This window comes from Leucopleurus acutus (genome assembly GCF_964270905.1).
Source record: "Leucopleurus acutus genome assembly, chromosome: 2".
NCBI classification, from domain to species: Eukaryota; Metazoa; Chordata; class Mammalia; order Artiodactyla; family Delphinidae; genus Leucopleurus; species Leucopleurus acutus.
Genome location: NC_139143.1, coordinates 173,215,824 through 173,239,909, shown reverse-complemented (window position 1 = coordinate 173,239,909; position 24,086 = coordinate 173,215,824). Strand labels below are relative to the sequence as shown.

The following is a 24,086-nucleotide window of genomic DNA, read 5'->3' as shown; positions in this document are numbered from 1 at the left end:
TGTCGGGAATTGGGCAGGGACCAGCCCCATTTCCTTTTCCAAGTGTCCTGCTTGCCGATGCCTGCTTGGCATGGCCCTGTGGCCAGAATGGGGCACCCTCAAAGGGGCATATGCTTCTGGGTGGCCAGGGAGTCCCTGCCCATTGTCTCTGAGGGATAGGCGTGGGAGGGATACCTGAGCCTCTGCCCCCTGGGCATGGCACCTGGCTGACTTGGATGGGGGAGGGGTGGCTGGCTGAGCCTATTCCCAGGAATGCCTGCAGGAGAGGGGCAGGGACATTTCCTACTCTCCCCCTGACCATTCCTCTTTCTCCACAGGTCCCAGGAGGCCCCAGCCAATTGCTCTCAGCTCCTCAACTATCTGCCTACCTCCAGTGGCTTATGGGGCACTGTCCTGCCCAGTTCTGCTAAGATGCTCCTGGCCTCTCCCTCCACCCCATCCAGGGGACGGACCCCCAGCGCTGTGGAGAGGCTGGAGGCCGACAAAGCCAAGTATGTCAAGACGCACCAAGTGATAGCGCGACGCCAGGAGCCAGCTCTGCGTGGGGGTCCCGGGCCGCTCACCCCGCACCCCTGCAACGAGCTGGGGCCCCCTCCATCGCCCAGGACGCCCAGACCTGCCCGCCGGGGCAGTGGCAGGCGGCTGCCAAGGCCTGATTCCCTCATATTCTACCGCCAGAAGCGCGAATGCAAGGCTTCAGTGAACAAAGAGAACGCCAAGGGCCAGGGGCTCGTGCGTCGCCTCTTCCTGGGCGCCCCCCGAGACGTCGCTTCAAGCAGCCCAGGCTCAACGGAGCGACCCGCGGCTCCTGGGGGTTGGGCCGCGCCCCAAGATGCCCCAGACGCAGCGGGAAAGCGGGCATTGTGCCCCACGTGCTCGCTGCCCCTGTCGGAGAAGGAGCGCTTCTTCAACTACTGCGGTCTGGAGCGCGCGCTGGTGGAGGTGCTGGGCGCCGAGCGCTTCTCTCCGCAGAGCTGGGGCGCCGACGCCAGCCCCCAGCCCGGAACGTCGCCGCCGCCCGGCTCTGGGGACGCCAGCGACTGGACGTCCAGCGACGGCGGCGCAGAACGCCGGGACCGTGCGGAGTGCGGTGGCTCGGAAGCGGCGGGCTCGGCGCGGGACGGGCGCCCCCAGGTGTCGGTGGTGGAGCGCAACGCGCGCGTCATCCAGTGGCTGTACGGCTGCCAGCGCGCCCGCGGCCCGCCGCGCGAGTCCGAGGTGTGACAGCTGCCGCTCGTGAGCAGGCTCTGGTGGAGTCCGGGGTCCGGGGAAGGGCAAGGGGTGAGCGCGGGGCTGGACCCAGGCACGGGCGGGGACACCCTGCCTCTCACGCGCCGGGTGCTTTTGGGCAAACCCTTCCCTTTGGATCTCGGTTTCCCCTCGTGAACCTTGGGAGGATGAGACAAAAAGATCCCGAAGGCCCTTCCCAGCGCAGGCGGCGGACGGGGAGGGGGCGGCCTCGTGGCCCCTGTGGAGGCCGGGAGGCTAGTGAAGACTGGGCGAGTGAAGACTCGGGTGGGAGATCAGAGAACCTGCTGAATAAAGTCAAAAAGTTATTTAAAGGAGTCGAGAGGCTGGATTACAGAGCAGACGCGCGAGGGTTTTGGAGTGTGGGTTCCAGGCAGACTGTGCCTCTCGGGACCGCAGACACACCCCTCGGTGATCAAAGTATATTTGAAATGGTCACAAAGCGCTTGGCAAAGTTCCTGGCATATAGGAAGTGCTCAATAAACGAAGCCGCTATGACCACCACAGAATTAGTACTAACACTATTATGATCGTCTCCGCCACCGACCCCCTCCAGGAGGGTCCAAATTAGAGCTGGGAGCCAGGAATCGCGCGTTTGGGGAGTTTTGGGGAGGGGTCTGCTCCAGAAATCTGGGGTTCACCAGCCCCTGAAGGCTCCCATTCCTGGAGCTTTGCTACCCGTTTTGGTTACTAGATATGAAGGGCTGAGATGTGGAGGATCCAGAATCGAGGACAATAAAGGACTCTTCAAACCAGGCCTTTGCAACCCGCAGCCTCATATCTTGTCACCGTCTTCCTTTCCCTCAAAGACAAACAAGGTCACCTGTTTCCTCACACGTTCACACCTGTAAGTCTTTGTTCACGGCCTTCTCCCTTTGCCTGGGTTACCTTCCCCTTTCTCTCCACTCATCCTTCTAAGATTACATATACGCATTCTCTCTCAGGAACTCCTGAATTTCCCAGCCGGGGTCATCTCCTCTGAGCTCCCAACTACAGCCTTATTTTTGTGCCTCAACTTATCACCTTGTGTGGGACCCGCTGGTAGTCTGGGTTCTCTTGTTAGTCACTGACCTTCCCCTAGTACAGGGACAGCCCACGTAGCAAGGCCACAAGAAACGTTTGTCGAATTAAAAGGGGCTGGACAGGGCGGCGGGACTTGTCCTTTAGGGTTCCCCAGATTCCTGGAAAGTTGTACCCTAAATCGAACACAATCTACCCTGATACCTAAGAGGTCTCTGGTCATTTTATCCTTGTATGTTTGTGGGGGGAGAAGGCGAGGACCACTCCAGCTGGACCCTGCCCTGAGGTTGCCTACCCAAAAGCAGCCTTCCCCGCCGTATGGAAAAAAGCACGCGGTCACACGGAGTGTCGGGCCAGGGTTTTTTTTTTATCGTGGGAGGGGAGGAGCGGTCGCCCAGTTAGGCCGGCAGACTAGTCGCCCTTGGGCGCAGCTTTCACCCTCATCTCGGCCAGTTTGTGGGTGAGAAAGCCCCACTTGAAGCCGGCTGCGGGATCGGCTTCCCGCGGCTCGGGGCGCTCGGCGGCCTCGTCCCCGGCTTCAGGGTCCCGATCCGGAGTGGGTTCCGCGCCGCTCAGCATGGACGCTGCCGCCGCCTGCTGCTGCTGCTGCTGCTGCTGCTGCCACCTGCTGGCGAACACGTCCCAGAACCCGGTCCCGCGCGTCTCCGCCGCCTCCTGAGAGGAGGGCTGCGCCGCCAGCGGGCTGCAGGAGAGAGGCGGGGTCAGGGGCTGGCCGAGAGGCCCCGGAGAGGACAAAGGACAGGAGGCGGGGTCACGGGACCAGTAGTGGGGCCAGTGGGGCCCGGGTGAGGTCAAGGGCTGGAGGGGCCCGGGAGACAGGCGGCAGGGCCTGGAGGCAAGGGGGAGGCTCAGAGGCATTGGGAAAGGGGGCTGGGGTGGGACAGGGTCAGGGGATTAGGTGAGGGGTCTGGGAAGAGGGGACCGGGATCAGGATCCCTGGGGAGAGAGCTGGGGTCAGGGGTTTAGGGTAGAGGAGAGGGGCGAGGCCAGAGGAGGGGAGCCAGAGGCGCAGGGTCTGGGAAGGTGGAGGAGGAGGAGCCCTGAGAGAGGGGCGGGCGGAAGGATGCGAAGAGACTGTGGGACCCGAATGGGAACGTTAGATCCGGGGAGGGGGCGGGGTCAGACTCTGGGGGCGGTCGTTCCGGAACCCGAGGGCAGAGCCCTGGGGAAGGAGACGGGGCGGGGACAGGGTTCTGGCTCCGGGATGGAGGAAAAGAGGGTCCAGAAAAATGAGGGTCGCTGGGTAGAAGGATGGGTGGAGCGACCCCGAGGGAAGGAGAAAGGCCTAGATCAAAGGCTTACGGGAGAGGGGAACTAGGGAGGTAGCAAGTAGATGTGGGGGAAAGGGCAATCAAGGAGCAGTGATGAGGCTTGAGGTAGGGAGAGGGGGTGAGCGGGAGGGAGAAAAGGAACCCTGGGGCAGGAGAGATGGGTGGGTCAGGGGGAACCTAGGGAAGAAAGGAATAGGGGAATGCCAAAAGGGAAGTGTGACTGGGCTGGAGGAAAGGGCAGAGATGAAGTGTGTGCCAAAATAGAGCTAGGAGGAAGACAAGGCCCCGGGTCTGACCCTCTACGCCCCCAGCATCAAAGACGTGCTAAGACAGTGGTTCCTAAACTATTGTCCTCAAGTCTTCAGGGACCTCGCTGAAAATATAGATACCAGGCCTCAGTCAACACCGGCTGAATCAAAATCTTTGAGGGAGGGTCTGGGAATTTGTGTTTGTCTCAAGTTCCCTGGGAGGATGAGGGTTTAGACCAATACTTGGGAACCACTGATCTGAACCACTCTGTGTTCCAAACACCTAAAACTTCTCTCCTGGGTTCCCTTCTTCTAGGGAGATGACCCCTCCCACATGGATGGGGAGAGAGAGCCCGTAATACCTTTTAGCATCTCAATCCCAACAGCTGGTAAATTCCTCCTGAGATCTAACCTAATCTCCCAGATATGCTGATTGGGCCTCTTTCCTGCTGAGAGAAACAGAAACAGCCAGGGACTGGCCCTCCCCAGTCCTCCGTAGTCAGAAAGACAAACAAACCAGAGGAAAGGACATGGGAGAAGGGGATCCCCAGGCCCATCCCAGACCCCCTCAACACACACACGTACTGGTCAGCACAGGGCTCTGGTGGCAGCAGCTTGTCCTCGTCTTCTTTGTTAAACAGAGACGACATTGTCAGCCAGCCTCTCACCCCAACCCCCTGAACCTGGGAGAGAGGGGCTGGGAGTCAAGGAGGGCCCCCAGCACCACCTCCCAGGACTCCACAGCAGCTTCTGCCAGGCTCCCCAGGGTTGGGGTGGAAGAAGGGAGAACTCACCCGGCGGGCCAGCTGTGACATGGGATTGAAGGCCTCTTCAGCTGGTTCTGCTGCCTCAGACTCCACTAACGCTGGGTTCTCCTTCTGGGACACAAGACCCCTACCCAGCATGAGAGAGGCCCCAGAGGAATATGACTTCCCTCCCCCACTGCTAGCCTGGTACACATAGACCTGGCACCTCCAAACCCCATGGAACAAGACGCACACCTAGGCCCCTGACACCCTCCAAAAATACACGCAGCTGTACCTCTACGTAAATCTACCTGTCACACATTTCCTGTACAGTCAATCCCCGCAGACACCTTTGAGCTCACATACTGCCCACCCACAGATACATGCAAAACATGTGGACAAGGGCTTGCACGCCAGTGTAGACACACACCTGTACAGGAGCGTGCCTCCGCATGGCTACAACTCTTCCCCTGTATGTACACAGATATATGTGCTGTGAGGCACCTACACAAGGACACTTACACAGTTATACCATTCACACCTGTGCACTTCCACAACTGAAGACAGCTGCACGGAGGCCCACTCACAGCACACACAACCTCTCCACTCATCCACAGACACCAAGACACAGATGTTCACGCACACCCAAACACACATGCCATACAAACATAGTACCTGCGAGTGCCTGCATGCCTCTGTAGACTTCTGCCCCCCAAAAACACACCTGAAAACACCTGTAACCAGTTCACACCTGCACACACACCTTAAATGGGGATTCCACATGGACGCCAATCCCAATACTGACCCACAGACACTTCTACACAGGGCCAGCCCTAGACACCAACCTGTGTAGACAGACACGTGTTCACACTGACATACACACACCCCAGCACTAGTTCCTGCCTCTGCCATGTCTGTTTGTGCAATTGCCATTTATCGCAGCCTCCAGAGGTAAGGCTGTTTTGGAGCCTTTTCAGTTTTTCTTTTTAAATGTCAGAATAAACATGGTCCAAGTATGGCTCTGTTCTGTTGCTGCTACAGTAACCCTCAGTGTACAAGTGCCACTTCCCCTACTTCCCGGGGGCTTGCTTCCTCTCAAGGTGAGTCATCCTGCTTCTGCTCAGCTCTGCCCATTAGAAAGTTGTGTCAAGCTGAGCGTATCTGTGTGGGTACTGTGCATTGGTCCTAAAAGGATCCCTTCCGTGTGGCAGCCCTTGAGATCTTTGGAGACAGTGGCCACTCTTCCAGTGCCCCCCAAGTCTTTTCTTCCTTGGTTTTCTGGAACGTCCTGACTTTCTGACACTGCACCGTGCCATTGGTCATCCATGAATTGACAGTTGCTTCTGCACAAATCTCTCTTCTCTCTCTCTCATAGCCAGTCCCTTGCCCTTCTTAGTGTCTTTCACTCCTGCTGCCCCTCTACCCATGCCCCATCCAGCAAGCAGGATATTACCCACCTCCTCTGCCAGATCCTCCTCAGATTCCCCACTCAGGGTCTGTAGCACTTTGGACTTGTAGGTTTTCCAGAAGGTTTGGTTCATGGCTGCAGGGGAAATGGGCCCGGCACCCAGGCACGGGAAGCACCCAGTGTGTCTGGCTCCAGGAACTTGGAGAGGCTGAGAGCCTGTCCCAGGGATCAGGTGACCTCATTAAAGATGCACCAGCCTCCCCAGATGGCACAGTGCCCAGCAGGTGAACCCGATCCAAAGGAGTCTGTGGTGAGAGCCAGCTTCTGCCACTTCAGCCCCTCGTCTTGACCCATATTCGCCAAGTATAATGAAGACTCCCTCCACAGAAGCCTCCTTCCTGGGCCTAGGAGTTCTTGAATTTGATCATTTGGAATGGCTCCAGAAATATTCTCTTCCATTCACGAATTCCATTTACAAAGTCCTTGGGCTCAGGACCCACAGTGGTTCCCCCTGTGACTGTAGCCATACCAGCTGTGCCCTCAACAGGGCTCTGCCCTATGTCTGCACTCAGCCTCTGTGAACTGGAGTGGGAAGGTCCCAAAGGCTCCCAGTCGGTGCCCTGGGCTTACATTTCACCGCTTTGTCTGGGCTGGAAACTGATTCCTCTCCCCAGGGATGCACGTGCTGGTCTCCCTGTTTCCTGGCAACAGGTTCCAAAGAACCGGAGCCCCTGAATTATTGCTGAGTTCCTCTGGTCAGCCTGGAAGGCACCAGGCTCTGGTGCATGGGAAAAGGCTCTCTGGCCCTCTCCCCACTCTGAGCACACAACACCTGGGCTGTATCTCTCCCTTTGATGCCAGCCCACGCCTCGGAGTCCAGGGCTCGGAGAAGGGGCTCAAAGATGGGAGGTCCTTCTGTGAGCATCTCCTTTTCTTGTGAGAGGAGCCGACCCCTCTTGAGTCTGACAGTACGCCTAAGCACTGTGATCTCTGGAGAGGAATAACTGGGGAGGGGTGAGAAGTGGCGAGGGCTTTCTCAGGGACTAGAGGTATTTCTGTGGGGGCCGGGATCCCAAAGTTATTCACTCTCGTTCATTTATTAATTTATTAACATCACAGACATTTTTCAGTGCCTCCCAAAGATGCAGCATCCCCCCCCACACGCGCAACGTGGAGTCTAAGATCTGGGAACCAGGAAGGGGTGATAAGGCCAGAGGACGGTGCTGTGGGCCAGGCGGGGCGGGCAGGGCAGCGGACGGGCCGGCATCCCCCCAGGGCACGCACCACCCTGCCCTTCCAGCGACGGAAGAGGACGCTTCGTGGGGCCCGGCCCCGAGCTCCGTCACTGACATCGACGGCCGCCTGGGGTCGCTCGAGGCGCGGCCCGCGCAAGTGACGTCATCAGAGGCGGTCTGGCAGAGCCTGATCATTCCCAGGGCGTCACAAGGCGTCATTGAGCAGTCCGGAAGCGCCCACACGTGTTCTCCCAGCTCGGCTCTGGGACCCTAGTCCTGCTGTCACCCGCCATGGGTCGCTCCCGCCGGACGGGCGCGCACCGAGCGCACTCCCTGGCCCGCCAGATGAAGGCGAAGCGGCGGCGGCCGGACCTGGATGAGATTCACCGCGATTTGCGGCTCCAGGATGCCGCACGGCCCCGGCCAGACCCAAGCGCGGAACCCGATCCCGACCTGCCAGGGGGCGGCCTGCATCGCTGTCTGGCCTGCGCGTGAGTTACGGCCGGGCCCAGCCTGAGGAGGAGAAGGGTCCGCGGGACGGGACGGGGGTGTGAGATCCGGGTCCCGGGACGCGCAGGGTCTCTTCTCCTGGGACCAGTGGGTCTGCCGGCCTCCCATCCCTTCAAGCCCGGAGCCTAGCATCAGGGAATGAGCTAGAGTCAGGGAAATAGGCGTACCTGAGAGGCATCACCTTCTAACTATCCTCCTTACCCCCCATCCCTACAGGAGGTACTTCATCGATTCTGCCAACCTGAAGACCCACTTCCGATCCAAAGACCACAAGAAAAGGTATGAAGTAGTAAGGAGAGGATTGATGGATGTGTCCCGGGCAGACAGGGCTTGCATCTGGTCAGCTCTCAACTCCTATTCTTTTTCCCAGGCTGAAGCAGCTGAGTGTGGAGCCCTACAGTCAGGAAGAAGCAGAGAGGGCAGCGGGTATGGGTTCCTATGTTCCTCCCCAAAGGCTGGCAGTGCCCACAGAAGTATCCACCGCGGTCCCTGAGATGGACACGTCTACCTGACATGGCCTGAGGATGCAAGGCAGAGGAGCTGCCCATGGACAGTGATGCAAGGGCCAGGCTGGGAGAGACTATGCCAGTCTCTTTTGGTTTGAGAAGTAGGTGGCCTCTGCCGGGTGCCCTCCCTCCCAATAAAAGAACTGGATAAAGAGAGCTTGCCTCTGACTCACTAACCTCCAGGCCACTCCTCCAAATTCAAGCCCTGTAAGGGTTTCTCTCTACTCCTGTGTACAGGGCCCAGGGTGTTTGCTCCCTACTTGATTCAGCTTTAGAACCTGCATTCTTTCTTTCCCTCAGGGGTCCTAGCATCTGAGCTGAAGCCCCCCATTGCAGCCCAGGTGTGTGTGGGGGATGGGTAGGATCAGGTTTATACTACTTTGCTTCCAATGAGGGCAGGGAGTGACCCCCCCTCAGAAAAGAAGTAGGCTTCTGAGATTGTAGCCCCCGCGAGTCACCTACCCCCCAGGGCCCAGGTGAGAGGCTGCCTACTTCATCATGGAGCCTGTGGCGGCCGCCGCTGCCCCACCATCTTCCAGACAGCATAGCAGGAGCCGCCCAGCCCGAGGATAGCCAGCAGTGCAGCCACGATCCCCACCAGCGGACTCCGGGGCTCTGCCTTCAGGTCCCCGGCTATCTGCATCTGGAGGTTCACAGAGGGTCCACCTGAGGGGTCAGCTGAGACTTCTGGGAAGGTGGGGGGTGGAAAGGGGCTGAGAAGCTACAGCTGTGGCAAGGAGATATGGATACCATTGCTGCCCCAGGGAGATTCCACCCCAATCTCTCTCGCTTCACTGCCTATGTGGGCTATGTGGGCCCTGGCTGCTCAGGCGGCAGGGAATGTGACAGCCTGGCTGCTGGGTATCATCCCAGCCATGGTAGGGGGAGGAAGGGGTCGGTCCCAGAAGCCACCATTTGGGGTGCTTACCTGTAGCACTCGGAAGTAGCCAGGTGTCAGGCGTCGAAATCGCATGGTGGGTGCCGCTAGTCTTCCTGATGTCCTGTGGGATGGAAGCGGGAATGAGGACCAGTGGCGTTCATGGTACCAAGAAGCGGAAATCAGGACAGAGAGGATGCTCACCAGCGTCTGCCTTCCCAGGTCTGGCAGGGGGCGGGGCAGCTAGACCTTTAAATCTGTCCCTTCCCCCTCCTGCCCGCCCTGCCAGCCTTAGGAGCAGCTGTCAGGAGAGATCAGCATCAGGCCTGAGCAGCACCTCCCCCACCCACCAGGGAGTCCAGGCCGGGTAGGCAGGAGAGGCCTTGCCTGGCAGTGTTGAGAAGTCTCAGGCCTGGACCAGGTATGGGAGGGCCTCCCAGCCCTGGTCGTGGCCCTAACCCTACCTCAGACGATTGGATGTCACCAGTCAGCTCTCAGCAAAGGAGGGGTTGGGTGCCTTATTAGCACCCCCTCCAAACAGGAATAGGCCTTTTTCACTTGGTTTCTGTTGGATCAACCACACCTACCTTGGGGGAAGGCACATTCCACCCCTTTCCCCAAGATGGAGTTCCTGTAGAGACTTCCTTACCTCAGCTTGGGGACAATAATAAAAGATCTGCATCTTAAGAAAGCTGTCTGAGGGCTTCCCTGGTGGTGCAGTGGTTAAGAATCCGCCTGCCAATGCAGGGGACACGTGTTTGAGCCCTGGTCCGGGAAGATCCCACATGCCGCAGAGCAACTAAGCTTGTGCACCACGTCTACTGAGCCTGCGCTCTAGAGCCCGCGAGCCACAACTACTGAGCCCGTGTGACACAACTACTGAAGCCCACATGCCTAGAGCCTGTGCTCCGCAACAAGAGAAGCCACCACAATGAGATGCCTGCGAACCGCAACGAAGAGTAGCCCCCGATCGCCGCAACTAGAGAAAGCTTGTGCACAGCAGCAAAGACCCAATGCAGCCAAAAATAAATAAATAAAAATAAATAATAATAACATTAAAAAAAAAGAAAGCTGTCTGAGGTGTGCTAAAAAATAGTAGCTGACTGGGAGTTCCCTGGTGGCCTAGTGGTTAGGATTCCAGGCTTTCACTGCCATGGCTTGGGTTCAATACCTGGATCCTGCAAGCCACGTGGTGTGGCCAAAAAAAAATAGTAGTTGACTGTGCTGGGCATTATTCGTATGATTTCATTTGGTATTGATTAACTCATAAAAATGGGGGGACAAGCATATTTCCAGAATAGCATGTAGAGTATCTGCATATAGAGAGAATGGAAGAACACCCAGAAAACTTAACAGTGGCCCAACCTGGGCAACAGGATGGGGACATGCTGGGGAAAGGGCATGTCCTCCTTCCACTTAATGACCTACTGTTATCGCTGAAATTTTTACAGTAAATAGATCCAAAGACCTTTCATAAACTCACAAAACTCCCTTCAGAATAGAAGCTGCCGTTTACTGTGCCCCTCACTGCCTATAGCCCTGCCACGTGTTGGGGACCCAGAGTAAAGGCACTGGTGTGGTTGTTAGGACCCCAGTCCTTTACAGGGAGTATCTGAGTACACGTGGTGAGTTCTTGTTGGTTTCTCCCCTACAGGATTGTGAGTTCAGGGAGGGCAGAGGCTGGCTGGCTTCTCCCCTCTATCTTGTGCCAGCCCAGGGTAGGTGTTTGATGAAATCAGGATGGTGGAGATAGGTCTGTGTTTATTGGATTTCCCCAGAGTGCCACAGGGAGGCCAGTGTAAGAAGAAGCAAAAACGTTAAAGGGGAAAGCACCGAGGAGTGTTAAAGGGATACACACAGTGTAGCGTATGAGGACGTGAGGCCAAGGACAAAGCCAGAGAGGTGAGGGTCAAATTGCAAACTGGGAGCCTACTGGTTCACAAATGAGGGAGCAAGTCCTATGGGGACCTGGTGAACTGGAGTCCCCTCGAAAGGAAGCAGCCGATGACGTGCACTCATGTTTGATGCCACGTGTGAAGGTGGGATGGGGTGAACAGAGCTGGCCAAGTTGCAGAGAACTCAATTTGTATGTGAAATTGTTAAATGATGACAAAACACACACACCACATGGACGTCTGTGGGCCAAATTCAGACTTCAGGTCTCTGGGTGACAATCAAGGTCATGACAGGCTTTGGAGGCCAGGTATTGGGGCGCTGGTAGAGATTCCAAGTTAGGTGACACAAAGGGGGCAGGCCTCCCAGGCCCCTCCCCACGGAATTAAAGCAATAATAACTCATATCTACCTCATATTACAGATTTCAAAATATTTAAAAGACATCCTCACAGAGCTAAGGTCTAGTCACACACCCCCCAGCCCCTGGGTTTTAGAGAGGAAGAAACAGGTTCAGAGAGGTGTAAGGGGTGGGCTCAGTCACATAGCAAGTGGAACTGATTTTTTTTTTTTTTTTTTTTTGGCTGCCCTGGGTCTTAGTTGAGGCACACGGGATCTTTTTTAGTTGCAGCACGTGGACTCTTAGTTGCGGCGTGTGGAATCTAGTTCCCGGCAGGGATCCAACCCAGGCCCCCTGAATTGGGAGCATGGAATCTTAACCACTGGACCACCAGGGAAGTCCCGGAACTAATTTTTTTTTAAATTGAGATGTAGTTAATTTACAATGTCTTAGTTTCAGGTGTACAGCAAAGTGATTCAGTGATATATATATATATATATAAATACATATTATATATATATATTTTTTTCTTTTTTCTTTTTTTGGCAGCACCACATGGCATGCGAAACTTCCCTGAGCAGGGATCAAACCCGTGCCCCCTGCAGTGTAAGTGCAGCGTCTTAACCACCACCACCAGGGAAGTCCAAGAATATATATATATTCTCGCATATGTATTCAAATTCTTTTCCCTTATAGATTAGCACAAAATATTGAGTATAGTTCCCTGTGCCATATAGTAGGTCCTCACTGGTTATCTATTTTATACATAACAGTGTGTATGTTCATCTCAAACAAGTGGAACTGATTCTGCCTGATTCCAAAGTCCTGGGAGTCCCCTGGCCTGCGATGACGATAATGATGATGATAACTGCAGACACTTAGTCTGTGTCAGACGTTGCTCTAGAGGAAAGCTCTTAACCTGGGCTTCCCAACTCAGGGGGCCTAAAACTTGCATGGCAAAAAAATTATATATTTCTTTTCACTAACCTCTAACTAAAATTTACCATTTCCTTCTTTATGGATTGAAATATTAGCAGTATCTGTGGCTTTGTCACCAGTAGAAATCACAGATATTTTCATATCAAATTGTAGTTATCACAAGTATCCCAAAATATCACTTACGCTCATAACGATCTCAAAATGGTGACAGTTATTAACCCACTGCTAAATCACACTGTTTCAGACATTCCTGCAGCATAGCTGCCATTGATGGTGCCCAGTAGAGGGTCAGTGACCAAATGGTGAATGCATCTGCTCTCACATTGGTCACCCAGCTTATCTGTGACTCTCTTGCATCCCCTATCTGTAGGTGTTTGCTGATCAATAAGTGCCAGGAGGTGCGTCAGAGACCACCTCCACAGTTCGGTGTTATTCATGCTGAGTAACAACATGCTGATCGTTAGAAAAGGAATTTAATTTGCCAGTCTTGTTATTTAATGCTGATAAATGCATATTACTGTATCACAAATTTGTGGGTTTAATATATTTCGATAATAACTGTCCTCCTTGTAATCTTCAGCATTTTGCTTTATGCTTTTAAAAGCCTCATTCTAAGAAACTGTCCAGGGTTTGCACCAGATTGCCAAAAGGGTCCACGGTGCAAAACAAGAGGGGGCTAAAAACCAGTTCTGAAGGTTGTAGAGCTATTAACACAGGTACTCTGCATAGCAGCCCTCTGAAGTAGGAACTATTATATCCATTTTACAGACAGGGAAAGTGATGCCTGGTGGGTAAGCTTGGCCCTTGGTCACACAGCTAACAAGCTGCCAGGTCAAGATTTGCACCCAGGCTCTGGCTTCCTAACCTCTGCGCTTTGCTGCCGTGCTCACTGCTCACTTTTTGGCCCCTTTTTGAGGAGCCTTGAAGGTCAGGGTCGCACCCTGCCATTTGAGGTCAGTTTTGGGCGGGGATCCCAGGCCAGCTCTGAGGTCCCCTGGGTCACACATCAGTGGCACCACCCCCAGGTCTGGCAGCCCAGCTGCCCTAGGATGCCTGAAGGGCAGGGCAGGAGGGGGACAGGCAGTAGGCCAATGGCTGTCACAGCACCTCACCTAGCCAGCTTTGTGGGCCCAGGTATGCTAGTGGCTCCGCCCCCAGCCCAGCCCAGCCTCTCCCCAGGTCAGAGCTCTGGGAGCGGAAATTCCTGCGCGGGCGAGACGGAGCACGGAGCGGGTGCGGATCCGAGAAGCCGAGCTTGGCCATGGAGCCAGTAGCGACCTGGACCCCCGGGAAGGTGGCGGCTTGGCTGAGAGGTGGGTGGGGCTGGGGCAGTGTCGGGCTTGAGGGGCACTGGGACGGGGAGAGGAAAAGGACAAAGGACGTGCCGAGTTTGTCAGTTGGTTAGTCAGTCAACAGGTATTTACAGAGTGTCTGCCGTGAACCTGGCAGAAGGATAATGGACGTGACCCCGGGGGGGCCCCCCCGAGGACCCAGAGGAGGTCTCCCATCCCCCCAGAAGCCCAAGAAGCCTCCAGGGTGGCAATGGGGAGGCAGTGGTTGTGTAAGGAACACAGACGGTGTCTCCCCAGCTGCCCGCCCCCACTGTATCTCCTTCATCTTCCCTCTGCCCCAGGGCGCAGTGGGCTCTTATTAAACGTATTTTTCAGAAGCCGAAAACTACACACTGAGCCAGGAAGTGATTTGCTGAGGCTTTGGAATAAGGCCGGTGGGGTGTCTTTTCCCTTCCCCCCACCCCGAAGCTCCCAGTGAGAGCGGAAGCCCCGGCCTGACTGGAGGGGTCAGCACAGCCCCTCCCTAGGCCTCCAGGGGGGATGAGCCCAGTTGGGTGGGAAAGGTCCCAGACTGTCAGCCAACTCAGAGACGTGGAGACCTTCTGACCTGCAGCTGGGAGCCGGGAGGTGAGTCAGGACACTCCTCCTACAGGGAGGAGCCAGAGTGGAGGGGGCTGCCGGAGTCCACTGAGGGCAGGCTCAGGGTGACCAGCCCCGGTGAAAGCAGGGATGCAGGGCTGGCATCAGACTCCCAGACTGAGTTCCAGGCCCAGCCCCTCCACTCACCAGTTCTGTGACCACAAGTCTCAGTTTCCCTATCCATCAAATGGGAAAGGCAACTCTGATCTCATGAAGTGAACCAAATAAGACAACCAGGTTGAGGGCCTGGCACGTGCAGTTCCACATCAGGGTCTGTTGGGAGGGAGGCAGCACAGCACATTTGCTGTGTGCACAGGGAGGTGCTCGAGGGCCCAGAGCCACGGAGCCACAGGTTCACGAACTCCTAGTCAAGTGCTCTTAATGTCACACAGGGAATGAGGGAGAGCTATTGATCACAAAAGACCCTGGCTTGGAATGGCAGGGGTTCCTTCAAAGAGTGAGAAAGCTAACTGTTAACCTCTATTTGTATGTTTTCCCACCTGTAAAATGAGGGTAACAGTATCTCTGCTTTCTAGATTCGGTGAGGATTAAATGTGTTAATATGTATAAAGCCCTTAAATTTTTCCTAACACATAGTAAGCATTCACTAGATATTTTTCTTACTTGTGAGTGTCTACCTTGTAAGAGGCCTGAGCTGGAATTAGAGATGAACACTTGTTTAAGGTCCAGTCCTTGCAGAGCTCGTGATCAAGTAGGAGAGCTTAGTGCTTTGATGCAGGGGTTTGTGGAGGTGCAAGGGGCAGTGAGAGCAGCAGAGGACCCCAACCCAGCCTGCGGAGTTGTGGAAGGCGTCCTGGAAGGAGTAAGATGAAAAAGGACGTGAAGGAGCTGGAAGAGCACTCCAGGCAGAAGGAAGAGCACATCTGAGGACCCTGAGGCAAGACAGCATTCCAAGAGCTGCAGGGAGTTAGTGCTCTGGATCTGAAGTGTTGTTTGAGGGGCTGTGCGCCAAGAGATGACTGTAGAGGCAGGTGGTGGCCGGATCGTACAGGGCCTTGGGAATCACGGTAAAGAGTCTGGCGATAATAATACGGGGGCTGTTACTGTCTACCATGAACCAAGGCAGCTGGCCAAGTGCTTGACATGTGTCGTGTCATTTAATACACATGATTAGAAGGTAGGCATTTTTATTTTCCCCATTTTATAGGTGAGGAAACTGAGGCACGGAGTAATTAAGTAATTAAGCTCAGTCGCTGTCACTCAGGTCTCCCTGCCTCCAAAGCCCCATCAAGCTTGACTTCAGCAGCATCAGAACACCGGGAGGATTTGTTAGAATGCAAATTGCTGGGCCCTGCCCCTGAGTTCTGATTCAGCAGATGTGAGAATTCGTTTGTTTTTGTTTTTTTTGGCCATGCCGTGTGGCTTGCGGGATCTTCGTTCCCTGACCAGGGATTGAGGCTTGAGCCGGGGCCATGGCAGTGAAAGCCCAGAATCCTAACCGTAGTCACCATGCTGTACATTACATCCCCCAAACTGACTTATAAATAGAAGTTTGTACCTTTGGACCACCTTCACCCATTTCCCCTACCCCCTCCTACCCTGCCTCTGGCAATCATCAATCTGTTCTCTGTGTCTATGAATTTGGGTGTTTGGGATTCCACATGTAAGTGAGATAATACAGTATTTGTCTTTCTCTGATTTATTTCTCTTAGCATAATGCCCTCAAGGTCCATCCATGTTGCTGCAAATGGCAAGATTTCCTTCTTTATGCCTGTGTGTGTGTGTGTGTGTGTGTGGCATTTTCTTTATCCATTCACCTGTCAGTGGGCACTTAGGTTGTTTCCATGTTTTGGCTATTTCTCTTTTTTTTTCTTTTTGGCCATGCCACACAGCTTGTGGGATCTTAGTTCCCCGACCAGGAATTGAACCCGGGCCACAGCTGTGAAAACACTGAGTCCTAACCACTGGACCACCAGGGATTTCCCAGAATTTGTATTTCTAACAAGTTTTCCAGTGAGGCTGCGGCTGCTGGTCTGGGGACCATCCTTTGAGAACCACTGCCCTATGTGACCCTACTTCGCAACTCAGTAGGCTTATTTGTGAAATGGGCAGGGCAGAACACTGCCTGGGTCTCAGGGTCATTAGGAGAAGGACTTTTGCACTGACCAGAAAGGCCTTGACACCCCCTGGCTCCCCCATGCTGACCCTCGTTCTTCCACCAGGCCTCGATGATTCCCTGGAGGACTATCACTTTGAGGACTGGGAGCTGCCTGGCAAGTACCTGCTCCAGCTCTGCCCCCGAAGCCTGGAAGCGCTAACTGTGTGGCCTCTGGGCCACCAGGAGCTCATCCTGGAAGGGGTGGAACAGCTCCGGGCCCTGGTGAGTGAACGGTGGCCACACTGGCTGCAGCTTCCACCCACCTTGGGGTGCTGATGGGGGCCTGGCCGCTGCCAGGAATTAACCTGCCCTTCTGCGGTACAGAGCTCCGGGCTACAGTCAGAGAACCTGCAGAGCCTGACAGAGGGGCTGCTGGAGGGGATCCGGGTATTCCAGAGCTTAGTCCAAGGTCGCCTGGGGGGCTGTGCTGAGCCTCCTGCAGATGTCCTCAGCGCGGCCATGGAGCTGGTGCATGAGGCCCGTTCCCTCCTCTTCTGGCTCAACAGGTACTTCGGTCTCCTCCTAGGGTCTGAGTAACTGGTGAGGGGACCCTTCTCATCCTTGGCTTCCTCTGGGACCTGGGAGAGAAAAATAGAGCTTTGCTCTATTTGTTCAGATATAGTGGAACTGGGCAAAGAGGTTAATTGGTCTGTGTAGGGGCCCTGGGTTGCCTGGGTTCCCACCCCACCTCCTGCTTGTAATCATGACAGTCACATCAACAGCATTATATAAAGAGCTCTCTACCCCCTTCACTGGCCGCTGCTTGTCCCATAGGTCCCAGCTCTAATGTCACCTCCTCAGGGAAGCCTTTCCTGTTACACACTCTCAGAGCTCCCTACACTTCACAGCAGTAGAAGTTAAATCATTATTGATGTAATTATATGTTTAATGTCTGTCTCCCCAGTGCCTAGAACAGGGCCTGGCATTTATTAGGCACTTGACTAAGGCCTTTAGATGTATCAGTCATCTCCTTTACCCCAAATCAAAACCCATCAGAGTCTCAGATGTGTAGCCGGTGCAGGGTGGTTCAGTGGCTTGACTGTTAAGCTCAGTTCCCTAACCACTGCTCCATCCTTCCCTCTGCCAGGTACCTCTTCTCCCACTTAAATGACTTCTCATCCTGCCAGGAGATTGGGGAATTGTGCGGGGAGCTGGGCCAGGCCTTGCAGGAGGTAGGAGAACCAGAGGCCAGGCTTGGCCCAGGCTGTAGAGACCAAGTCAGGCTAGAGCTTTTTATAACTTGTGAATCAGCACAGGATCAGGTGTGAGAGCCGGAAGAGGCGAGGGCAGAAAGAGAGGAGGCCCGGCCACTGGGTAGGGGGTGATGGGGGCGTGGGAGCTCCTAGCTGGCGAGGGCAGCACAGGAAGTCTGATTCTCAGGAGGGGGTGAAGCAGGGGAGGGCATGTGTGGTGACTTCTGGGGGCCTGGCGTCAGGGGGATGAGACCTTGGGGCGAAAGCTCTAAGGCCATGTAGTTCTGGGAAGGGGGCCAGGGTACGGGACGCCGGGAGGGACTGCAGGAAATCCCCCTGCCCTCAGGCGAAGGCAGTGCGCCCTGCTCAGGGCAGGCCCCTGCTCTCTCACTCTGCTTCCAGGACTGTCCAGCGGCTGAGAAGGAGAGCAAAGTCTTGAGGATTGTGAGTCTGGGGGGTGAGTGGGGTGTGGGGATGGGGTGGGACGGGGCTCAGGCTAGACATCCTGCTCTCCATCCGCCAGAGCAGCCACGTGGCCGGGATCTGCCACAACATCCTGAGCTGCAGCCCAGAGGAGCTGCTGGAGCAGAAGGCCGTGCTACAGCACGTGCCGCTGGACGATCCTTCGGTGAGCCCTGACCCCTCAACTCTCACCCCTGACCCCTCAGCAGCCTTGTCTGGGCCCTGAACTCTGGTTCTAGGATCCTATACTGAACCAGAATCCTATACTGTCACAGCTGGAAGGCCCTGTTTTTTTCTTTTTTTGGCCAAACCGCGTGGCATGTGGGATCTTAGTTCCCCCACCAGGGATCAAACTTGCGCCCCCTGCAGTGCAAGCGTGGAATCTTAACCACTGGACTTCCAGGGAATTTTTGTACAGATGTTAAAGGCCCAGGGGACTTCCCTGGGGTCTCACCATCATTCAGCCCCTTCTCCGGTCCTGAGGGGCTGCAGCTGGTGTGGTCTCAGGTGACACATCCCAGCCCTGGGACATGGACCTAGGGGAGAGGGGAGAGGACATGAACTTTTTTGCTTTAATCTTTGACCAGTTGGGAAAACCAGAGGCCCCAGCCCTGCCCTGTCCCGCTCCTGTCCCTGAGGTATGAGATTCTTCAGGAAAGTTGCTGAGAATCTCATACCTCAGAAGTCTGCAACCTGCTCCCCTCAGCCCTTAGGGGAGGAAGAGGCAGAGCCCAGAGAGGTGCAGTGGTGAGCCCAAAGTCACATGACAAGTCGAGCGGTGCCAAGCTTAGGCCAGCTCTCTCCCCCATTCCACTCACCTGTGAGTCCTGGTGCCTAGCAGGCGTCCTGGTCCGGCGGTCCCCACACCCTTAGTGACTGCAGCCTCTGCCCTGCAGGGCCTGGAGATCTACACCACCAGCAACTGCCTGCACTTTGTGTCTCGAGTGGGCACCCAGGTGAGGCTCCTATACCCTTCTCAGCCGCCCACCCCCGTGGCCCTCCAACCTGCCAGCCAAGCCCGCTTCCAGCCCCATGAGGGTGCACTCTCTGAATCCCACCCCCCACCAGGTCCCCACTGATTCCCGGCTGCAGATCCTGCCTGGAGACGAGATTGTCCAGATCAATGAGCAAGTGGTGGTGAGGGGAGGGGAGGAGCGTGGTGGGAGGAAGGGGGTCCTGAGTAGAACTCAGGTCGGTGGGTGGGGAGGTTCCCCTGGGGAGACCAGGGCTGTGGGAGCTGCCTTCCGTGAAGCCAACCAGCTCACACAGGTCAGAGGGGCTCGTGGAGGCTTCCTGGAGGAGGACAAGGTGAGGCTGAGGGAGTGCTCCGAGGCCGAGGGCTGTCGGGTTGCCTCAGAGCCTCCTGCCCAGTTCAGTCCCGCCCAGCATCCCTGCCCTGCCCTCTGCCCTGTCCCCCAGGTGGGCTGGCCCCATAAAAACGTGGTGAGGGAGCTGCTCCGGGAGCCAGACGGGGTCAGCTTAGTGCTGAAGAAGGTCCCAGTGCCGGAGACACCCTCACAGGTACCTGCCGCCCACCCCTGCCCCCAGTCTGCTTTCAGACCCCTGTCTGTCGCCAGCTCCATCACCTGTTTCTGATTATTCCTCAGACCCCTCCTCAGGCCCCAGGCCCCCCACGCCCAGTGAGCCCATCGCTGGCTTCGGCCCTGCCGTCTCCCAGGTGACAGGCTCAGGCCCCGGGTAGGTCTTGGCCCCAGGTAGGTCTTGGCAGGTGGGCCATGGCTCACCTCATCTCTCCCTGATCTCTCCAGGGCCCCATCGGAAGATGTCTTCGCCTCCGACCTGACTTCAAACCCAAGTCTAGGACCCAGCCCTGCTGCCTGGACAGGTAATTTCAAAGCCCCACCAGTCAGCAGATGCCCTGGACAAGGCATGTGGGCTGCCTGACCCTGGACTCTTACACCCCCACCCTACCACTGGGCCCGGTTCTGAGCTCAGGGACACTCCCTCTCTCTCCTCCCTCCCTGACAGCCTCGACCTCCCTTGACCCGGAGCCCCTGCCCAGCCCCCATGCACCCTCAGCCACACTCCTAGCTGGGGTAGCAGATGCTCCAGAGCCCCCAGAACACCCTGACAAGGTAAGCTCTGGGGCTTAGCAAGGAGGGGTCTGTGGCTTTGTACCCATATGCTTCTCTAACCTCCTGTGGTCCTTTCAGAGTCCTGTCCCTGGCCGCAAGAAATCAAAAGGTATGAAATGCACCTGACGGGGTGGGGGTGATGCCCTGATATGAGGAGCTCTTACAAGTCTTTACAGTGCTGGGCAAGACCCGCCCCCGCTACCAACACACACTTCACACACAGCCTCTCCTAGAAACAGCTCTGTTTCTGGGGTCAGACAGACCTATGCTCCCAGCCTGGGCCTCTCGCCAGCTCTGTGACTTTGGACAAACAGCTCGTCCTCTGATCTTCAGCTTCCCTGGCTCTAAAATGGGAAGAGTCATCCCCACCTCAGAAGTGACACGTGTCACATTCTGAGCCCAGAGCACGGGTTCAGAAATATCAGCTGGGGGTGCTCGTGGGGGGCAAGGGAGCAGGTTGGGGGTCCGGGACACCCCGCCAGCCCCTCACTGACCAGCCGCGCTGTGCTGCTGCAGGCGTGGCGACGCAGCTGAGCCGCCGGCGGGTGTCCTGCCGGGAGCTGGGCCGGCCTGACTGTGACGGCTGGCTCCTGCTGCGCAAGGTGCCCGGGGGCTTCATGGGCCCGCGCTGGCGCCGCTGCTGGTTTGTGCTCAAGGGACACACGCTCTACTGGTACCGCCAGCCCCAGGTGAGACCCCATACACACACAGGTAAGCAAGTGAGTCACCTCAGGGCCTCAGCTCTTGTCCCTCCTCCACGGTCCACTCCCATCTGTGGTCGCAGGTGTGCCCCAGTGTTCCTATGTGTAAAACGGGGACAGTCTTCAGAGAGAACTGAGCCGATGTGTGTATAAAAGCGGTCTGGAAAAGGTATCACAGGCCGGGTAGAATCTCTTTGATTCCACCCGCCTTTCCTTCCTCTTCTGTTAATCTGTTCATCCTAGCTATGGGCCGTTCAAGCAATTGTTTATTCATTCAACTAACATTCAAGGTGCCTACTGTACACCCAGCTCTGGGCTGGGCCCTGGGACACAGGGAAGAATTGGACCGTTTCCGTTACTCAGGCCGGTGGGGAGAGGGATGAATACACACTCAGGGACAATATGGGAACACATACTATGATGGCAGAAGAGCCAGGGGTGGGTGGGAACCCAGCAAAGGTGGCTAGTCCACCTGAAGAGTGGTGAAGGCTTCCTGAAAAATCAGTGCCTGAGGGTTAGTCGGATGGAAAGGAGAAAGACGGCCAGGCAGGGAAAGGAGCAAAGCAGCTTTGTCTGTGCCTGTGATGGAGCAAATGCAGGAGGGGGCTCCTTCCTCTTCCTTGACTGTTTCTCTGGATATCTTTGGCTCCCCTTACCAGGCTCAGAGGCACCCCTTGGTCACACCTCCTGACCCCAGCCCAGCTTCCTGCCCTGAGCTCTGGGCACTGAGAGATGAGCGGTTAGAGAGCCCAGGAAATGCCCTCTCCCCTCCCCCACCCTCAGGAGCCTGACTGGGCCTTGAGGGTATTGGGGCTTCAAGCTGACCCTCAAACTGTGATCTCCCCAGGATGAGAAGGCTGAGGGCCTCATCAATGTCTCCAACTACAGTCTGGAAAGTGGACAAGATCAGAAGAAAAAATAGTTAAGTCCTGAGGTGTGACAGGCTGGGGGTGGGGAGAGAAAGGGAGAGGTAGGTGACAGGAGGGGTGGGTGGGGGCGGTAGGTAGCTGGGATGCCCCGTCCAGCCTCTCTGTGTTCTGGATGGGCACCCCCAGGTGAGTGAGGCCCCTCTGCTCCCTGGCAGTGTGTTCCAGCTCACCCATAACGTGTACAAACCCTTCATCTTCGCTGCTGATACCCTGACGGACCTGAGCATGTGAGTGCCACCCCCTTCACCTCCACAGCTTGCATGGGCGTGCCCGGGGGTCTGGGCTCAGGAGCCTGGATTCAGAGCCCAGCTCTCTGACAGGGCTCATCAAGACACTCACTCCTCTAAGCCACAGTTTCATCTTCTCTAAAATGGACTAGTGAGAATTCCTATCTCTCAGAGTTGCTCTGAGGATTAAATTAGAAGATGATACAGGCGAAAGCCTCAGGCGTACAGTAAGTGGAAACTCCCTGAGACCCATCTGCCCCTCCACAGGTGGGTGCGCCATCTCATAACCTGCATTTCCAAGTACCGGTCTCCAGGCCGTGCCCCCTTGCCCCGAGAGGAAGGTGGGTGCCTCACAGGGCTGGGTCTCTCCCTGAGCCTCTGCCTTCCCTGGGATGGGGGCTGGGAGCTCAATTCCCCCGAGCCCACCTCCTGGCCTGCCCAAACCCTGTGAAGCTGAGTGGGTTCCCCAGCCACTCTTGTCCACCCCAGACTGCTACAGTGAGACGGAAGCAGAAGACCCCGACGATGAGGCTGGATCCTGCTCAGCCTCGGTGAGTGGGAGCTGGCGTGGGGTGAAGAGCAGGGCGTGGAACTCAGACTGATACCCTTCTCTCCTTCCACCCTGCCCGCAGCCCAGCCCGGCCCAAGCTGGGAGTTCCCTCCACGGAGACACATCACCTGTGGCCGCCCTCACGCAGGGCAGCCCACGGACCTCCTTCGGCTCTCCGACAGGTGCCAAGCCAAGCCGGCGGGGGGCGGGGGTGCTGGGAGCCGAGATGGAGGGCTGGGGGCAGGCACACGCTCACCCTGCTTCCCCTCCCACAGACAGCAGCGAAGGGGCCCTGGAAGGAATGGTACGGGGGCTGAGGCTGGGTGGCGTGTCCTTCCTGGGCAGGCCGCAGCCCCTCACTCACGAGCAATGGCGGAGCTCTTTCATGCGGCGCAACCGAGACCCCCAGCTGAATGAGCGAGCGCACCGCGTGCGGGCGCTGCAGAGCACGCTCAAGGTCGGCGGGCGCAGGGCACCATTAGGGGCTGGGCTCGGGGGCGGGCACAGGGCACCATTAAGGGCTGGGCTCGGGGCTTTCGGCTCGGTTCCTGGCCCTCAGCCCTGGGCTCTGCTGTGGACTGGGCTGAGTTCTAGGTTCCTGGAACCAGGCTCTCGATTTGAGGATGGGGGCCGGACCGGGCCAGGTGCTGGGTTCTAGGCCACTGGACTCCAGAGCTAGCTCTGGACTCAGGCTCTGCTCGCTCCCCGGGTGATCATGGCCCTAACCCCTACATCTCTTCCAGGCAAAGCTGCAGGAGCTGCAGGCCCTGGAGGAGGTGCTAGGCGACCCCGAGCTCACTGGGGAGAAATTCCGCAGGTGGAAGGAGCAGAACCAGGAGCTCTACTCAGAGGGCCTGGGGGCCTGCGGAGTGGAGCGGGCTGAGGGCAGCTCCTAAGTCCCGAACTCTGACTCCAGGGAACCGTCTTCCCACCCCCCACCCTCTCAGCCTGAGGAGCACTCCTGCCTCTGCCCCCTGACCCCAGAGAGTGACCTCTGACCTCCTGACTTCTAACTGGCCAGTACCCTAGTTCCTGACCTCTGGCCTTGAGGACCACCTCTGACACATCTAGGACAGAGCATCCCTGCATTCTGTTCCAGTTTGGAAGTAGTGCTTGTCCATGGTTCTGTCCCAAGCTGACTGCCTCTGCCTGAGCTGCTGCCATTTCTGCTCCTCCCTCCCCTGGAGTGGGGTGAAGTGAAGTGAGCTTTGTGCCAAGGAAGGAGCAAGAGGCGGGCCGAAAGAACTCTCTCCTACCCTGTGCTCTGTGGGGTCACAGACCTGCCCCCTCCGCCCCGCAGCACTTCGTTTGCCAAGCCATTCTGTATGGGCGTTCTTCACTTTACCCAGGAGATGCTTTTCAACTAAATAAAGTCAATTTCTTTAACAGAAATCTACATGTGCCTTTGACTTCTGTATTAGAATCTGGAATCAGTTTCCCGGAGGGGACTGGGATGAAAGCTGTCAGGGGGGGGGTGAGTGCTTTTGGTAACTAGCCCACTGTGTGGCCCACCAGCCTGGGCTCTGTACCTGAAGCCCCATGCCTTCCAGGGTGGTGGGGACTTCTACCCATGCCCATCTCTCCCCAGCCCTTCAGAGGCCGGAGTGCTCTCCTGCC

General features: G+C 56.5%; 5 protein-coding genes across 5 annotated transcripts; 3 read left to right on the top strand and 2 right to left on the bottom strand.

The window, feature by feature from the left end:
* The first annotated feature begins 396 nt into the window (after nucleotides 1–396).
* FAM110D (family with sequence similarity 110 member D) lies at nucleotides 397–1,531 on the top strand. Its single transcript, XM_082833455.1, has one exon. The coding sequence runs from the start codon at nucleotides 412–414 to the stop codon at nucleotides 1,222–1,224; it is 813 nt and encodes a 270-aa protein (XP_082689581.1). The 5' UTR covers nucleotides 397–411; the 3' UTR covers nucleotides 1,225–1,531.
* Nucleotides 1,532–2,679: 1,148 nt separating this feature from the next.
* Nucleotides 2,680–6,095, bottom strand: LOC309957266 (uncharacterized protein C1orf232; the record flags this gene model as incomplete). Its single annotated transcript, XM_082832428.1, has 4 exons — nucleotides 2,680–2,971; nucleotides 4,394–4,491; nucleotides 4,603–4,686; nucleotides 6,012–6,095. The coding sequence occupies 4 exons, from the start codon at nucleotides 6,093–6,095 to the stop codon at nucleotides 2,680–2,682; spliced, it is 558 nt and encodes a 185-aa protein (XP_082688554.1).
* A 1,378-nt stretch (nucleotides 6,096–7,473) lies between these two features.
* ZNF593 (zinc finger protein 593) lies at nucleotides 7,474–8,348 on the top strand. Its single transcript, XM_082834142.1, has 3 exons — nucleotides 7,474–7,688; nucleotides 7,924–7,986; nucleotides 8,078–8,348. Exons 1-3 carry the CDS (start codon nucleotides 7,489–7,491, stop codon nucleotides 8,217–8,219), a joined length of 405 nt encoding a protein of 134 aa, XP_082690268.1. The 5' UTR covers nucleotides 7,474–7,488; the 3' UTR covers nucleotides 8,220–8,348.
* Nucleotides 8,349–8,709: 361 nt separating this feature from the next.
* On the bottom strand, nucleotides 8,710–9,186 carry ZNF593OS (ZNF593 opposite strand; the record flags this gene model as incomplete). The annotated part of the gene is made up of 2 exons (XM_082865200.1): nucleotides 8,710–8,856; nucleotides 9,142–9,186. 2 exons carry the CDS (start codon nucleotides 9,184–9,186, stop codon nucleotides 8,710–8,712), a joined length of 192 nt encoding a protein of 63 aa, XP_082721326.1.
* Nucleotides 9,187–13,522: 4,336 nt separating this feature from the next.
* CNKSR1 (connector enhancer of kinase suppressor of Ras 1) lies at nucleotides 13,523–23,779 on the top strand (the record flags this gene model as incomplete). Its single annotated transcript, XM_082832627.1, has 21 exons — nucleotides 13,523–13,574; nucleotides 16,376–16,533; nucleotides 16,636–16,817; nucleotides 17,399–17,483; nucleotides 17,907–17,948; nucleotides 18,028–18,132; nucleotides 18,863–18,922; nucleotides 19,035–19,103; nucleotides 19,386–19,487; nucleotides 19,574–19,644; nucleotides 19,736–19,812; nucleotides 19,956–20,062; nucleotides 20,141–20,171; nucleotides 20,579–20,751; nucleotides 21,611–21,684; nucleotides 21,848–21,919; nucleotides 22,187–22,260; nucleotides 22,409–22,470; nucleotides 22,552–22,651; nucleotides 22,745–22,926; nucleotides 23,213–23,779. 21 exons carry the CDS (start codon nucleotides 13,523–13,525, stop codon nucleotides 23,363–23,365), a joined length of 2,031 nt encoding a protein of 676 aa, XP_082688753.1. The 3' UTR covers nucleotides 23,366–23,779.
* Nucleotides 23,780–24,086: the final 307 nt, after the last annotated feature.

Bases quoted from the DNA above. Each gene is read 5' to 3' on its own strand.
- FAM110D (XM_082833455.1), top strand. From the start codon at position 412: ATGCTCCTGGCCTCTCCCTCCACCCCATCCAGGGGACGGACCCCCAGC.
- ZNF593 (XM_082834142.1), top strand. From the start codon at position 7,489: ATGGGTCGCTCCCGCCGGACGGGCGCGCACCGAGCGCACTCCCTGGCC. The intron at 7,689-7,923 runs GTGAGTTACGGC...CCATCCCTACAG, and splicing joins CATCGCTGTCTGGCCTGCGC to GAGGTACTTCATCGATTCTG. The intron at 7,987-8,077 runs GTATGAAGTAGT...TCTTTTTCCCAG, and splicing joins TCCAAAGACCACAAGAAAAG to GCTGAAGCAGCTGAGTGTGG.